This window comes from Etheostoma cragini, chromosome 1 (assembly GCF_013103735.1).
Source record: "Etheostoma cragini isolate CJK2018 chromosome 1, CSU_Ecrag_1.0, whole genome shotgun sequence".
In the NCBI taxonomy this organism is placed as follows: domain Eukaryota; kingdom Metazoa; phylum Chordata; class Actinopteri; order Perciformes; family Percidae; genus Etheostoma; species Etheostoma cragini.
This window is the reverse complement of record NC_048407.1, coordinates 7,244,321-7,260,392: the sequence shown is the minus strand read 5'-3', so window position 1 is coordinate 7,260,392 and position 16,072 is coordinate 7,244,321. Positions and strand designations below refer to the sequence as shown.

The window sequence follows — 16,072 nt, the reverse complement described above, 5'->3', positions numbered from 1 at the left end:
GTCAATCCCCTTCCCCTAGGCTGTAATAGGTATTGGGACAGAACTAGGTCCCGCGTGAACGCGCAAAAGCTAGGCGAATGGGTAAGGGGAAGGGGTAAGGGGAAGGATTGGGATTCAGCCTTACTCTCCGCGCCCGGCCACACCGCGGCCGCCGGTCCACACTTCTGACATTTGTTTACAGTTTTAATTTTTTATTAACACAGCTGTATATTGTTAAGTATGAGGTGCAAACCTGTATTTATACAAGTGTTTCAGCGGGTAACTCTGCTATTGCGGCCGCCACGGCGAAGAACACAGAAGAAGTTATTGAATGCAACTAACTTCAGTTGGTAGAGTAATAGCGTGTGAGACGGAGCTGCTGGACTTGGGCGAGAGATGTGATCCATGGCCAGAATATCATAGTTCATAAAAATGCAGCGCAGTGATGATACAGACATTTCATACACACAACGTGTGTATCCGCCATTCGGCCCATGATGGACCTGTTCATAATGAGTCAGCAAAACTTTGATCAAAATAATCGTGATAATCATTTTGGCCATTATTGTGCAGCCCTTCTTGTAATGCTGTGCAGTGGCCTGCTGTGCAATGAACTACTACAAGTTAAAACTTTTTTTTTTTTTAATCACTGTTCTATTACCTTTTATGTGACTGTTATTGCCACTATTCATCTCAACCCCAACCAGCCCGGCAGACACCACCGACCAAGAACCTGGGTCTGTCTGAGGTTTCTTCCTAAAAGGGAGTTTTTCCTCACCACTGTTGCTTGCTCTGGAAGGAACTACTAGAACTGTTGGGCCCATGTAAATTATAGCGTGTGGTCTAAATCTACCCTATATGTAGGGCAGCCAAGCCCTCTCAATAAATTAACTTCTGTCAACTAGCTAAAAAGTAGAACACTAAAAAAATACTTGACTAGAAAGTATACTGGCCCGAGCAGAAAGAAGTAAGGTAACATAATATTGCAGATGTGAAAGATCATCTCAACAGTCTAACAATGATGAGCACTGACGAAACTATGTTCATCACACTCACTAAGTGCCAAATAGCTCAGTAGTTACAAAAACAAGAAGACGGTATGCCTGTGTTATAAATGTTAATTTTCTATAAACTGAATCCATTAAATGCAAGTGTTTCTTGGGCATTAAGTACATTAATAATGATGTGAAAATAGGGCTGGGTAATATATCAATATTATATCGATATTGATATATGAGGCTAGATATTGTCTTCAATATTTGATTTTGTAATATAACACGTGTTGTCTTTTCCTGATTTGAAAGGCTACGTTCCAAAAAAAGTGATGTAATTTTCTGAATTTAACTGTTATAGCTGATCTATTGTTTGCATTTACCCACTTAGTCATTATATCCACATTACTGATGATTGTTTATCAAAAATCACATTAAGTCAATATTTTTTAGATACCCAAATAAAACATTGTTGCAGTTTTTCTTTAAAGTTTGGATCAGTGAGCTCCATTGGCAGCTATAAGATGTCTATGAGACAGCCTATAGGTTTAGGTTCAGTAGGTACTGTGTGTTATCACATTTGAGAGACAACATACAGATAGACAAAAACAAAAAGCTCACAATGGAAACTTGTTGATCAGTCTCTCATGGAGTAAACAGCCAAAAGACACCACCACCCCAACATCAAACTGTCTTTCCACAATGTCAGGGGGCCAGCTGTGGACTGGAAGGTGGTTGTGTTGAGCAAACCTCTTCACTGGGACGTCACCAGACAAGGTAACAACTTCGAGAGACTCCACTATCCTTTCACTGGAACTCCTGCAAATAGGAGATGGGGGTTAGTTATCAAGGACTCACTTCCCTTATCCCTTACATGTTGAAGCCCATGTAAGAGAGTCATTTAATGAGCTGCAAGATGAAGACGTCCAACAAATTCCATTGTCACCAGTTTTTAAGCCTTCTGTGACTAGACTTAACTACAATTGAAATGTAAATTGGGACTTGGCAATCTAACCCCACCTTTATTTAAGACCTAAGCAATTAATTGTTCCAAAAATAATAAATAACAGTCTCATTTGGTCAAATACAAAAATATTTATTTATTGACTATGTTTTTGAAAAATTTAAAAGTCATTACTGAATTCCAGGATACATATTTGTTATTTCTAATATGTTACCCAGATAATGTAATAACACAAATACACAGCCTATCAAGTAAACAGCACCTATTTATTATCATAAAACATTTGTTATAACTAACTCCCTCATCATTTTTATTGCTATGAACGTACACTGACCAAAATTATAAAATGCAAAACAGTTTTGGTTTTGCCCCCATCTTTCATGACCTGGGGCCTGTTGCATGAAAGTAGAATAAAGATATCCAGGATAAGTGAAATAGCGCAGCTTGACTTAGTGTGATGCGCTCATCGCGGCTTAATCGGTTGCACGTTTGCCGAGCCGGGATGAACAGGTGAAGCTATGTCAAGCCAGGTGTAGATAGCTGGGATACGTGCACGTTCACGGCTTTCTCAAACAGACCACGGTATCGATCACAGATTTACTGATGCAGAATTGAGAAGACGCATGCGCCATATGTTTCACCCAATGAGCAGCAACTTCTAATGGAAAGTAACGAGGAGGGGACGAATATGCAAAAAGGGAAATACGGCTCTTATCAAACGGAGAGAAAAAGCCCAACATAGCGGACCCGACTGAATGTGTGGGGTTTAAAAATATAGCCTCTGCCTCAAAAGAGAGCAGAGGGAACTAATGTTCCTTGGGAAATGGACCCTTTAAGGACTTTAGGCTTCATTTCAAACCCTTATTCACAACGTGAGAACATGTTTTACAACCATGCACTAATCTCTATAAGATATTCCTAATTCTTTGTACAATTAATGTTCATACAGAACAATCTGAAAGGGACAACAACAAGAAAAAAAAGTAAGTGACTTCAATACACTCTGTGAGCATATGAATAACAATATTCATGTTTTTTCATTCTTCTGACAAGTGACAACACCAGAATAAAAAGATTAAGAAGCATTGTGGTGTTCCCGGTGTGATGAATGTAAACTATATACGTACTGTTTATAGGCCACGTTATTAGTCCGGTAACGTGAGACTTATTTAGAAGGTAATGAAACCAATGTAAGCTAAAAAAAAAACTTTAGGCCCAATTTTTAAGGAGTAACACAAACTACCCTTTATTAGAGAAGGACAAGCAACAAGAAAATTAAATCATGAATGTATCGGTCTCTGACCAGTCTGCCATTAATATCATCTGGGAATATTGCTACATTAATATCGTCACACTTAATCTTCGGAGCGCGTCCTGTATGAACATGAAGCTGAGACCACAGACACTGCGCTGCTCATCTCTACTTTTACAGAGAGAGTGGACACTGACGCGACGCACAGGTCTGCCGGCGGGCACCGGGCACCTGCCGCACGCCAGGCAGCCTCTACACACTACCGTCCCACCGGCAGAGATGGCAAAAGTACTCACTTTCCGTACTTAAGTAGAAGTACAGATACTTGTGTTAAAAAATACTCCGGTAAAAGTGGAAGTACTGATTAAACTTCTTTACTCAAGTAAAAGTAACAAAGTACAGGCTTGGAAATTTACTTAAAGTATAAAAGTAAAAGTAGCCTTGTCAATTTTTTATGCAAATCTACCTGGAGCACTCAAATGTTACTAGAGAGCACGCTGAGAAACTTCAGTGGACATGGAGGACACGTCTTTATATGGCAAAGGCTACATTTTAAATGAATGTCTGCCAATAGGCCTAAAACATAACATATGTGATTATAATGACAGAAACTGGGACTCTAGGTTAATAAGATTCTGACTTATTAGCAAGATATGAATTCAGTTGTGATTCTGTGAGAAGTCACAGATCCAGTTTTTATTTTTAATCTTTCCCCCTAACATAAAAATGAATCTACATGTTTGTGTGTGCTCAAATACGGCTTCTGGAAATAAAATAAAGGATTAAAATATGAATGATTAAACAGACATTAATGAAGAAGTTCCCCAGCACATTGGCCAGGAGTCCTTCTTGATGCCTACTGTCCCAAACATCTCTCTCAGATAAGGCTGAGGATGATGGGAATGTCTTGCTGTTTTCTTTGTTTTCAATCATGTTTCCATCCATACTACTATGTGCTAACGTTAGCACCCTCCATACTATGTGCTAACGTTAGTGCCATCAAGTCGCACTGATTTGCTGTGAATTAATTTAAAATGCTAAATCTGTTGAGTTGTCTTAGTCGTGCGTCAACTGCAACGTACAGTAGATGTATTCCCATCCACTTAGACTGAATATGGTATTGATGACGTAAACAATAATAAGGATAACTCCAGTGAAATGATGTGAAAGTTGAGAACTAGATTAGGACTGGATTAAACCTGACTCTGGTGTCCAACTTGGCCCCAGGTGTGTCTGTTAAAACAGACGGAGACAACTTCTGTCTAGCTAAGTTTCCATCCACTTGTCAATTGAATTACAGTATCTGAAGTTTGGCCCCAAAAAAAAAAAACTCATGCGAATAAAGCTAGTGAAAGTGTTGATGCTTCATAAAGACCAACGTGCAACCTAGCTAACAGGTGAAGAACACACCAAAACCACTAGCTAACTTACTTTAAATGTGAAGAACTATAGACCAAAAATAGGCTTAAGTGAACTGACAACATGAGTTATACGACTTACAGTTCTCAAAGAGGAACACACAATCTCAGCTGATTATCCTACGGACAGCTTGTCTCTTTTTCATTTCTCTCACTTTTTTCTCCGTGTGGCGCGCGCACCCGCTTGCGGTGTGAGGCGCGTGTCCGCGCTATTGTCCGACAGGACAACCTCTTGTACAAAACGAAAGTAACGAGCCAATTTTGTAAAATGTAAGGAGTAGAAAGTACCGATATTTGGGTTAAAATGTAAGGAGTAGAAGTAAAAAGTCGCCACAAAAATAAATAGTAAAGTAAAAATATCAGAAAAATCTACTTGAGTACAGTAACGAAGTATTTGTACTACGTTACTTCCCATCTCTGCCCACCGGGAAAAGTCCCACTCTGCATCAGGGTGCCAGAGCAACTATTTCTAACCATCTAACTGTAGTAGGGTTTAAATCCAACTCACGACAACAATAGTGACAAGTTGGCTAATGCATGTTAATAAAAATAAAGCGGAACACACGCAGAAGACAACGAAATAACTGTTAAACACGTTTATTTCGGATCAGAGCGGCAGTTGATTTGACACATGAGACTCCAGGATTAATCTTAGCCTGGCTGTTAGCCTGCTCTGGACCAGGCTAGCCGCAAAGAATAAATCTCCATGGTTACTTGACTGGGCTCAATTCAATCTGGTTTCGTGCAACCGAGTCCAAGCTAAATTCATCCAGGATAACTTGAATATCCCGGCTAAATCCCTTATCCTAGTTTCGTGCAACAGGCCCCTGAACTCAAAGTTCTAAGACTTTTATGTACACAAAAGGCTTATTTCTCTCAAGTGTTGTTCACAAATCTGTCTAAATCGGTGTGACTGAGCACTTCTCCTTTGCCAAGAAAATCTATTCACCTCACAGGTGTGGCATTTCAAGATGCTGATTAGACAGTGTTGGAGCCATTCATTGTTTTGTTATTTTTAATAGTTAAATATTTAATTTCTGTTTTACTTGAATCATAAAGCTACATAAGATTGTTTATATCATTAGTATTTTTTATTTTGTTATTTGAAGTATCTGCTAGTGCTTTTGTTTTGAAAGTACCAAGCAGCCTTAGCCACCATGTGAAGTCTACATATAGGGGGATGATGTATGGGGTAGAAAACAGAAAGGGCTGATGGTTTTTTACTAGTGTCTAGAGACGTCATCGTTCCTTTGTTTAAAATGTTTGTTTGCCAAGAACTGGATAAATAAACCTCACAAAATGCCATCTCTGACTGGACAATGAAATTTTTTTACCTCTGCCTAAGAATCACTCATTTGGTCCCTTGAGTTTCTAATTTGTTTTGTTCAATCATGATTATTAGACAGGTGTGCATTAGGCTGGCCACAATAGAAAGCCACTATAATCCGAAATTTCCACTGGTTGCGTAACGGCGGCAAAGTCATTAGGTTTCAAGATTTTCAAAATAAAATAGACCGTGCTCACGGTGGATCACATCTCCCTGCCCTACACCTTGAAAACAGCACAGAGTTGTTTTCTGTCTATTCATCTGGATGGAAACAAACTGTTGTTTTTATGGTTCTATTCTACATGAATTTGCGAGATCTTGTGGGTCCTCAAGACTTCAGCTGTCAATCATGGACGCAGCCGTTCCACAACAAATCTGGACCTGGTGGGTGTTGGAGGACGGCAGAGCACGGAGAGGACAGGCAGCGGAGCTTCCTTGAGACGGTTTCTGACAGCTTGTGCAGAAATTGTTTGGTTATGCAAAGCAACTGCAGCAGCTGCCTGGGTGGCTGGTCTTAGACGAGGTGAAGATGCTGGATGTGGGGGTCCTAGGCAGTTGTGGTTACACGTGGTCTGCGGTTGTGAGGGCGGTTGCATGTACTGTCAAATTCTCTTAAATGTCTTAAGGTGGAGAAATGAACATTCAATTCACATTCAACAGCTCTAGTGGACATTTCTGCAGTCAGCATGCCAATTGCACGCTCCCTCAAAACTTGTTAAATCTCTGGCATTGTGCAGTTTGATGAAACTACACAGTGGCCTTATATTGTGGCTTTAATTTTCTACTTGTATTTACCTATTTTCCGTCCCTGACATTTTTTTGGTGCACAATGTTATCATAACTATAGAATTAATGGCAAAAGATATCCAAATAAAACCTTGTTGCGGTATTTCTTTAAATTGGATCAGTGATCTCCATTGGCAGGTATAAGATTTCTATGAGACAGCCTATGGGTTTAGGTTCAGAAGGTACTGAGGACTGAGTGTTATCTAGGCCTGCACGATATTTGAAAAAAATCTTACATTGCGATATTTTCCCCCCCCTGTACACTGTATGTTGCAATATGAAAAAAGTAAAAGTAATTTTTAAAAGATGACAAATAGCTCTATTTGAAAATAAATCATTATCGACTACTGCAGCGATTTTGTAGGGGAGTGCATCTACATAGAAGAAAAAAATGAAAAAAGGATCTTTTCTAATGTGAACCATTCTTTGTTGAACTTTAAAACTTTACAAACACCAAAGCAAGTAAGCTGTGACTAACGTTACTCTTCTGAAGTGGTTTTGGAGAGGGAAATTAGGTAGAAATACGCCAGTTGACTAGCATGACACCATTGTATTCATATAATTATCAATCCAGGCTAATGAGTAACAGTGACTGAGTGTTATCACATTTGAGAGATAACATACAGATAGACAAAAACAAAAAGCTCACAATGGAAACTTGTTGATCAGTCCCTTATGGAGTAAACAGCCAAAAGACACCACCACCCCAACATCAAACTGTCTGTCCACATTGTCAAAGGGACTGGAAGGTGGTTGTGTTGAGCAAACCTCTTCACTGGGACGTCACCAGACAAGATAACAACTTCAAGGAACTCCACTATCCTTTCACTGGAACTCCTACAAATATATCCTGTGCAATAATCATGCTGTCTGATCAGCATCTTGATATGCCACACCTGTGAGGATGATGGATTATCTCAGCAAAGGAGGATTGCTCAAGTTAGAGGAAAAACAACGTAAGGCTCTAGAGGCACAAAGACGTGAGTTAGAGCTATTGCAGGCAGAGAAAGAGATACGGGCAGCTCAAGCAAAGTTGAAAATCTATGACAAAGAGACAGAATGCAAAAGAGCTAATTATGTTAAAACGGAAAGACACATGGAAGCAAAGAATGTGCCTGTAACCGCAGTGCCCATTTCTCAAGTTGCATCTTCCTGTTATCCAGACATTCCCTCACTTGCGCAGATCTTTCAAGACAACTTAGCCTTAAACAGGCTTCCTGTACCCGAGCCATTTGTCTTCAATGGCGATCCCATACAATTCATTGAATGGAAGGCAGCATTTATCTCACTCATTGACCAAAGGGTAATCACACCAAATTATACTACCTGAAGAAATACGTTGGTGGCTCAGCACGGCAGGTTCTAGATGGCACATTCTACCGAAGTGACAATGAAGCCTACCAAGATGCCTGGAATAAGCTAAATCGTCGTTTTGGCCAGCCATTCGCCATACAGAGAGCCTTCAGAGAGAAGCTCATCAACTGGCCAAGAATTTCATCAAAGTATGCTGAAGGACTCAGACGCTTCTAAGATTTTCTCAATGCCTGTCAAGATGCCATGCCTCATGTTAAGGGTCTTGACATATTAAATGACTGGGAAGAGAATCAGAAGCTTGTTCACAAATTACTAGATTGGGCAGCTTTACGCTGGCACCGACAAGTCACACAAAGCCTAAATGAAAACCAAGAGTTCCCAAGTTTCAAGGACTTTGCTAGATTCACATCAACAGAAGCTGAGATTGCCTGCAATCCAATCACGTTCTTTCATGCTCTTCGTTCATTAGACACAAGCACTGAGAAGAGAAATCTCAGAGATCCGAATAAAAACAAGGCCAGTGTTCTTACCACTCAAACAGTCACCAACAATGGCAACCACAAGTCAGAACAGAGGAAGGTTAAGACTCCATGTATCCTGTGTCAAGATAATAGACACCAGCTTTACGCATGCTCCAAGTTCACTGAGATGCCGTTAGTTGAGCGACGTTACTACATAAAAAGGAGAAAAAACTCTGCTACGGATGCTTGAAACCTGGCCACAGCGTGAGAGACTATCGTCATCGTCATTTCTGTGACCACTGTAAGGGAAAGCATCCGACAGCCCTTCATGATGAAAACTATAAAAAGGGAAAGGTCTAGAGATAAGTCAAGGTGCTGCTGCAATGGCGCTCAGTGTAGCAGGAGAAGGATCCCACACATCCATGGTGATACCAGTCTGGGTTTCATCTAAAAGGGATCCAACGGCTAAGAAGCTTGTCTATGCGCTTCTCGACACCCAAAGCGATACGACATTTATTGATAAAGAAGTGGGTGACGGTCTTAATGCTGACAAGTATCCTGTGAAACTGAAGTTGACTACTATGAGTGGTAAGGATTCAATTCTCACAAGCGAGTGTGTTTCTGGCCTTCGTGTTAGAGGATATTGTTCTGCAATTCAAGTCGAACTTCCGGTCACCTACACAAAAGACTGGATACCTGTTAACCGCTCTCACATTCCCACCTGTGAGACTGTTAAACAATGGAGTCATCTAGCAGAAATAGTGCACAAAATCCAACCACTGAGGGACTGTGTAGTAGGACTTTTGATTGGCTACAACTGCTCAAGAGCCATGGCACCAAGACAAGTCCTTCTAGGAGGAGATGAGGAACCCTATGCCGGAAGGACAGATTTAGGATGGAGCATTGTAGGGCGTTCTCTGCAAACCCACAATGCGTTGAGCACACGTCATCTGTGTCACAGTTAAAGAGCTACCTCCAGTAACTCCTACAGACGTCATCCGACTATTAGAGTCTGATTTCAAAGATGGCAGTGACGACAGCAAAACAGTGTCACAAGATGACATCACATGCCTCAACATTCTGGATGAGGGCATAAGGAGAAATATACATGGCCATTATGAAATGCCACTGCCCTTCAAAACCAGACCAAATTTGCCTGACAATAAAGAGTCAGCCATGATACGCCTCCACCATCTTAAAAGGAAATTGCAACAGGATGAAGGATATAAGGAGCATTATGTTGAATATACGGAGGAGGTCACCGGAAAGGGAGATGCTGAGCGGGTAAAGGACGGTGGGAGTGAAGGGGAGACATGGTACATTCCCCATTGCTCAGCCAGATACAAAGGAATCCCCCTTGACGCCTTTCTCCACAACGACGGTGTCCTCAGGGTGGGAGGGAGGCTGTGCAACTCCTCTCTTCCCAACTTCCTCAAGCATCCCGCAATCATCCCTAAAGGTCGTCACCATGAAAGGATGAAACATCAAGGTAAGGATCTTACCGTGAATAAAATCAGGCGCAACGGCTATTGGATCCCAGGAATCAACCGGGCAGTCGCCTCCTACATTCGTCGATGTGTCACCTGTAGACGACAACGCAAACCTAAGGAAAAGCAAAGGATGGCCAAGCTACCTCCTGAACGGTTGGAACCATCACCTCCTTCACCTCTGTGGCGTTTTTGTTGCTGTTTTGGGCCATTCCTTACCAAACAAGGAAGAAAGAAAAAAAAAAGCCACTCCTGACAAAGACGGACTTGTACAGAGAGTTAAGGTTCAACTCTGTGACAGGAAGCTTGGCAAGAAAGGGGAGCGTCTCTACAAGGTGTCCAAAGTTGAGCGTCCTGTCCAGAAGCTTGTCCTATTGCTGGAGACTGGTTAAATCTGCTTCCTCTCCCCATAATATATACTATAGAATAGTTATAAAGGTTTCTGACTTTGGCATAAGTTGTTTGTGTTCTTATTCAGGTTCAAAGGTTATTTAATTTAAAATCATTCGTGCTTAATGTAGACTGTGTACCATTCTATTATTCACTCATGATTGGTGGGAGTGTAACTGACTCTAAAAAAGTATTATATGTATTTTAAGGTAACCATTTCAGTGCTGTATTTAACTGGTTCTCCCTTTGTTTATTTTTGTATTATGAGTCCTTTATTTTGGCGCCTCCTAGCGGAACTGTAACTTGTGTATACAAAGGGGGGAATAGTTTGTAAGACGCACATACGGAAGTAAGGTGAGAAACACAGGTCGCTCGGTAGCTATGTACGGCTATACAGGACAATAATTAAGCACCTAGCTGGAACGGAAACAAGGTAGTTCGGCTTTTGATTGTTCAATGTGTTTTTGGGTAACATGTGTCTGTAAGAGCTAATTTAATGTTATTTATCTGTCCTGTAGCTCTTACGGTGTTTTACGGATGAAGGTGTACGGAAGGATAAACTAGATTTGTGTTCAAATTAAGGCTGACGGTTGAACATAAATAAAGTCTTCTGGAAACATCAGTACGCTTTACAATTACCTGGCTGGGGGTTTGCTATAGGGCCTGTTGCACAAAACTAAGATAAGGGATTAAGCCAGGATATTCAAGTCATCCTGGATGAATTTAGCTTCGACTCGGTTGCACAAAATCAGATTGAATTAAACCCAGCCAAGTAACCATGGAGATTTATTTTTTGCGGCTAGCCCGGTCCAGAGCAGGCTAACATCTAGGCTAAGATTAATCCTGGAGTCTCATGTGTCAAATTAGCTGCCGTCTGATCCGAAATAAACGTGTTTAACAGTTATTCCGTGTCTTCTGCATGTGTTCTGCTTTATTTTTATTAACATGCATTAGCCCACTTGTTGCTATTGTGGTTGCGAGTTTGATTTAAACCCTACTACAGTTGTTTAGATGGTTAGAAATGGTTGCACTGTCCCCCTGATGCGGACTGTACTGTTTTGAGGCTGCCTGGCGTGCGGCCGCTGCCCAGTGGCCGCTGCCTGCCGGCAAACCTGTAAGTCGCGTCAGTGTCCACTCTCTCTGTGAAAGTAGAGATGAGCAGCGCAGTGTCCGTGGTCTCAGCTTCAGGTAACAGGACGCGCTCCGAAGATTAAGTGTGACGATATTAATGTAGCGATATTCCAAGATGATAATAATGGCAGACTGGTCAGAGACAAAGACATTCATGATTTCATTTTCTTGTTGCTTATACTTCTCTAATAAAGGACAGTTTGCGTTACTCCTTAATATGTAGGCGTAATGTTTTTGTTTTTATTATAGCTTACATTGGTTTCATAACCTTAACAATTAGTCTCACATCCCTGGACCAATAACGTGGCCTATTTACAGTACGTATGTAGTGTAGTTTACATTCATCACACCGGGAACACCAAAATTGGTTCTTAATCTTTTATTTTTGGGTTGTTGTCCCTTTCTGATTGTTCTGTATGAACATTAATTGTACAAAGAATTAGATATAGCTTATAGAGATTTGTGCATATTTTTGTAAAACATGTTCTCACGTTATGAATAAGGTGTTTGAAATTAAGCCTAGTCATTAGGGTCCATTTCCCGGGGAACATAAATTCCTTCTGCTCACTTTTAAGGCAAAGGCTAAATAATGATACATTTTATTTATATAATGCTTTACATGGTAGGTTAGGCAAAGACACTTTACAGTAAAACTGGCACATTTATTACATAAAAACGGAAACATGAAACCAGCACATTTAAAGCAATTAAAACCCAGTGTAGCCTACAACTTGTGGAGTGACTATAGGCTAAGTAGATATTTTTACACCCTCACACATTCAGTCGGTCCACTATAGTCTGTTGGGCTTTTTCTCTCCGTTGGATAACCGCCGTATTTCCCTTTTTGCATATTCTTCTCCTCCTTGTTATTTTCCATTAGAAGTTGCTGCTCATTGGGTGAAACATATGGCGCATGCGTCCTCTCAATTCTGCATCAGTAAATCTGTGATCGATACCGTGGTCTATTTGAGAAAGCTGTGAACGTGTACTTATCCCAGCTATCTACACCTGGGTTGACATAGCTTCAACTGTTCATCCTGGCCCGGCAAACGGGCAACCGATTAAGCCGCGATGAGCGGATCACACTAAGTCAAGCTGCGCTTTTTCATTTATCCTGGATAGCTTTATTCCACTTTCGTGCAACAGGCCCCTGGGCTCTTCAGCACATTGTTTTGTTGCCAGCAGTTGCATACATTTCTCCACCCGCTCTGCAAGCTGTTTAAGGGCAGCTTCGCCAGCACCCCTCCTCTTGGCCGGGGCCAGGGTACATCACTACGCGCTGTAGCAGGTTCTCCAGCAGGCTGAACCAGGCTTCCTCCCCCCCCCCCCCTCACATCGCTACCTGGATGTGTGACGGCTAAATGAAAAAAGGGGGCACGCCGATTCTCTAGGTGAGCCGAGGCTGCACCGCACCTGACTGAACCACACTTAGTGGGGGAAAAAATACTTTTAACCAAGCAATTGGCCTATTTGGAACAGGCACATGCTCCAAACGGGCACAGAACTAGTTCTATCTCATGATGAAAAAGTAGAGACGATTGTGGACGGAAATTAAGAGAGATTTTATCTTAGTTTTTATTTCATGTAAAACATTTTAGTCTCGTCTTTTTTTGTCCACACTAATGCATGTTAATTTAGTCTTATTAAGTGTTTTTGGACATTGGTCTCGTCATTGTCTCTTTCATGGAAAAAAAGGTTGTTGATGAACATTTTAATCTTGTCTTGTCTGAGGGAAATTAACACTATATTGTAGTATGCCATTGTTGTAAAATGTTTGTTTAAAGCACTTGAATGAGACATTTTTGTTGTTTAGTTTAAAACAGTCTAAAAGAAATGGTTGGTAATTATAGTGTGATTAAAACTCAATATTTACATTATTTATAGTTATTTGATTTACAGCTGATATGTGAAAAGGTACACAACCTTATTTGTTTAACAGTAATTTATTTTTACTGCAAACCATCAAAGGAAGTGTTTTTATTTTGAAGCGGTCTATATGGAAGTTGGCTACTGTGTAACCTTGCTATTTTACTGAGATGACCGCGAGTCGCTAGATGCAAAACACATTTGTCAAGCTTAAATTGTTCGATTTCTTGTTTGTAAAACTGCAACATGTTGAACATGGTCAAAGTAAAAAGAGAAGCGTGGTTGGTCGCGATTCAACTACAGGGATAGTTACTCTACATGGCTGATAAAATGCAATGATATTTACGTGTAGCAATTGCTACACGTACACGATAGAAACATGTCGCAAACATGATAGAAACATGTCGGTAAGTAATGTTAAGGCTTAAGCCTTAACATTACTTACCGACATGTTTCTATCTGTCAGCTACTCAAACACACTGTGTCACCTTGGGACACCAATATAGTCCATACCGTCTCTGGTGCTATTACACAGCGTAATAACTCCTGAAAATAATGTCCAAATGTTTCTGTCTCTGCAGTCATCTCAACCATCAAATACAGCAACATAAAATAATACTCAAGCCTTTTTTTTCCTTTGAAGAAATGTTTTGTGGTATTGGGGAATTATTAAAAAAATGCGTTTTAGGCATAACTCACGTAACTGAGATTTTAACGAGTATATTACCAAAATTGAATTAGCCTAGTATTGCGTTTTATTACTGCGTTAGCCTACAGCAAAAAGGAATACAATAGTGCAGCTGCAATAGTGCAGCTCTAGGTCTAGCGACACCCCTGGGCAAAGTGTCTCCGTTTTAAGTTTACAAAGATAAAAAAATCACCTGTTTTGGAGGTACGCTTCTGAGCTGACAATGTCCACGGATTTTGTCTGTGGACATTGGAAATCTCGCCACTTAGTCTAACCCATAGGTTTAAAAAAAATATATAATTTCACTGTTCAATGCGGGAGACTGTCACTGACTGAGGCATCTTAACCTGTAATGTCTCGCTTTGCCTTAATACATATGTGTGTAAACGTGGTATAATGCCGTGTGTATTGCAGTGTGTAACAAGGTGTGTAAAAGAGCTCTATGTAGGACTCGCACCTGCTGGATGTGAGGAGTTTCAGAGATTCCACAGCGAACTGATCAGAGCCAAAGAACAGGAGCCTCCAAGGGGGTGCCGATGATGACATCAATCTACACACTGGCTGCAGCGTTATACAGGTGCGCTGGAAATAGGCCAACATGTTTAGAAACTTGTCTTGCTACATACTACAACACCAGTTTTGGCAATGTGTCCAAAGTCTCAGCGTCTGGGACTGTAATCACGTTGCCTAGTTGTCAACAGAGGACGCCGCCATGTTTTCTATGCTACTTCCGTCGTGTCTTCTTCTTCGGTGATAATTTACGGAAGGCGCAATGTTGCTGCCTCCTTCTGGAGCTCAACTGAACATAATAAAGAGTAGACGCCGCATCGACCGCTACTGCCTACTGGCGCTGACGAGATTTGGGGCCGCCATCTTGGACCGGTCACCCGCTCCACTCAGTGTAATGTGTTTGTCAGGTGAAATGAGCTGTCAACGCGTTTAATTAATCAATCTCACTGAATACAAAACAGATTTTCATGTTTTTTTTGCTACAAAGGTCATACATGTAGCTATGAAACAGGACACATGGTTAGGCGTCTTTTAATATTCATAGTGGGCTTAAAAGTAATAGAATATTCTGATATAATATAAATTCACCAGACGTCCAAGATCAAAACTGGGAACACAATTCCCAAAAAGGGAGAAAAACGGGGACATTTCCAGTTTCTTGACTATCAATCTGATTGAAAAACCTAATGTTGTGTCTTTAAAAAAAGAACAGGGACAGGGGTAGTTTTTTTCTTCTGTATTTGGTCAGGGACAGACAACCGAAAACGGGGACTGTCCCCTAAATCCGAGGACGTCTGGTCACCCATAGATCAGGCATCCTCGGTGTATCTATCATTTGTAAATGATAGGTATTTGCAAAATACCCTTACATCACATATGTGATGTAGGCTATAATAGGTATAAATACTAAATCACACATTATAAATATGATAGGGAAGAAGAAACAGATAGTGACCGTAAAAGTTAGATATTTAAGTACAACAAACAATATGATTATGTTATTAGAGTCGACTTGAAGCTTTTTATATTTGTCTCTTTCAATCACTCACTCACACACACACACACACACACACACACACACACACACACACACACACACACACACACACACACACACACACGTTGTTCTGCATCAATCGGCTCCCGGACCTTGACATTTAGCAGCCGCGCTCCCAACACACACAGACACACACACACACTAGGGTTGCACGACATTCACAGAATGTGATATTACAACATCGACATGAATTCCGATATTTTTAAACATATGTAAAATTACAAAATAGATAATGGAATATGGATTAGGAATATGCTGCACAAATTAAACAAGTTTTCTTACAACAAAAGGTTTATTTCAACTAACAGTCATATTGGACTGGTCCAACATAAATAAATAACTAAGGACCATGTCTACAGAACAGGACTTGTTCTACTGGTCGGACAGTATAAAATGCATAAAGAAAGTTAACATATATATATATACATATATATATATATATATATATAT

At 40.6% G+C, this 16,072-nt stretch overlaps 1 protein-coding gene across 2 annotated transcripts in view; it reads right to left on the bottom strand.

Moving 5' to 3' along the window:
* Positions 1 to 14,807, bottom strand: part of mtfmt (mitochondrial methionyl-tRNA formyltransferase) — a 25,068-nt gene extending 10,261 nt beyond the window's left edge. The window contains exons 1-2 of one of the 2 annotated variants that reach the window (XM_034877049.1): positions 14,513 to 14,806; positions 1,593 to 1,790 (exon numbers count right to left, since the gene is read on the bottom strand). In XM_034877049.1, coding sequence (XP_034732940.1) covers positions 1,593 to 1,790; positions 14,513 to 14,655 — 341 coding nt within the window. In that variant the 5' untranslated portion in view covers positions 14,656 to 14,806. Of the gene's footprint in view, positions 1 to 1,592; positions 1,791 to 14,512 lie in introns of both variants that reach the window. The other variant, XM_034877132.1, reaches the window with a different exon arrangement.
* Positions 14,808 to 16,072: the final 1,265 nt, after the last annotated feature.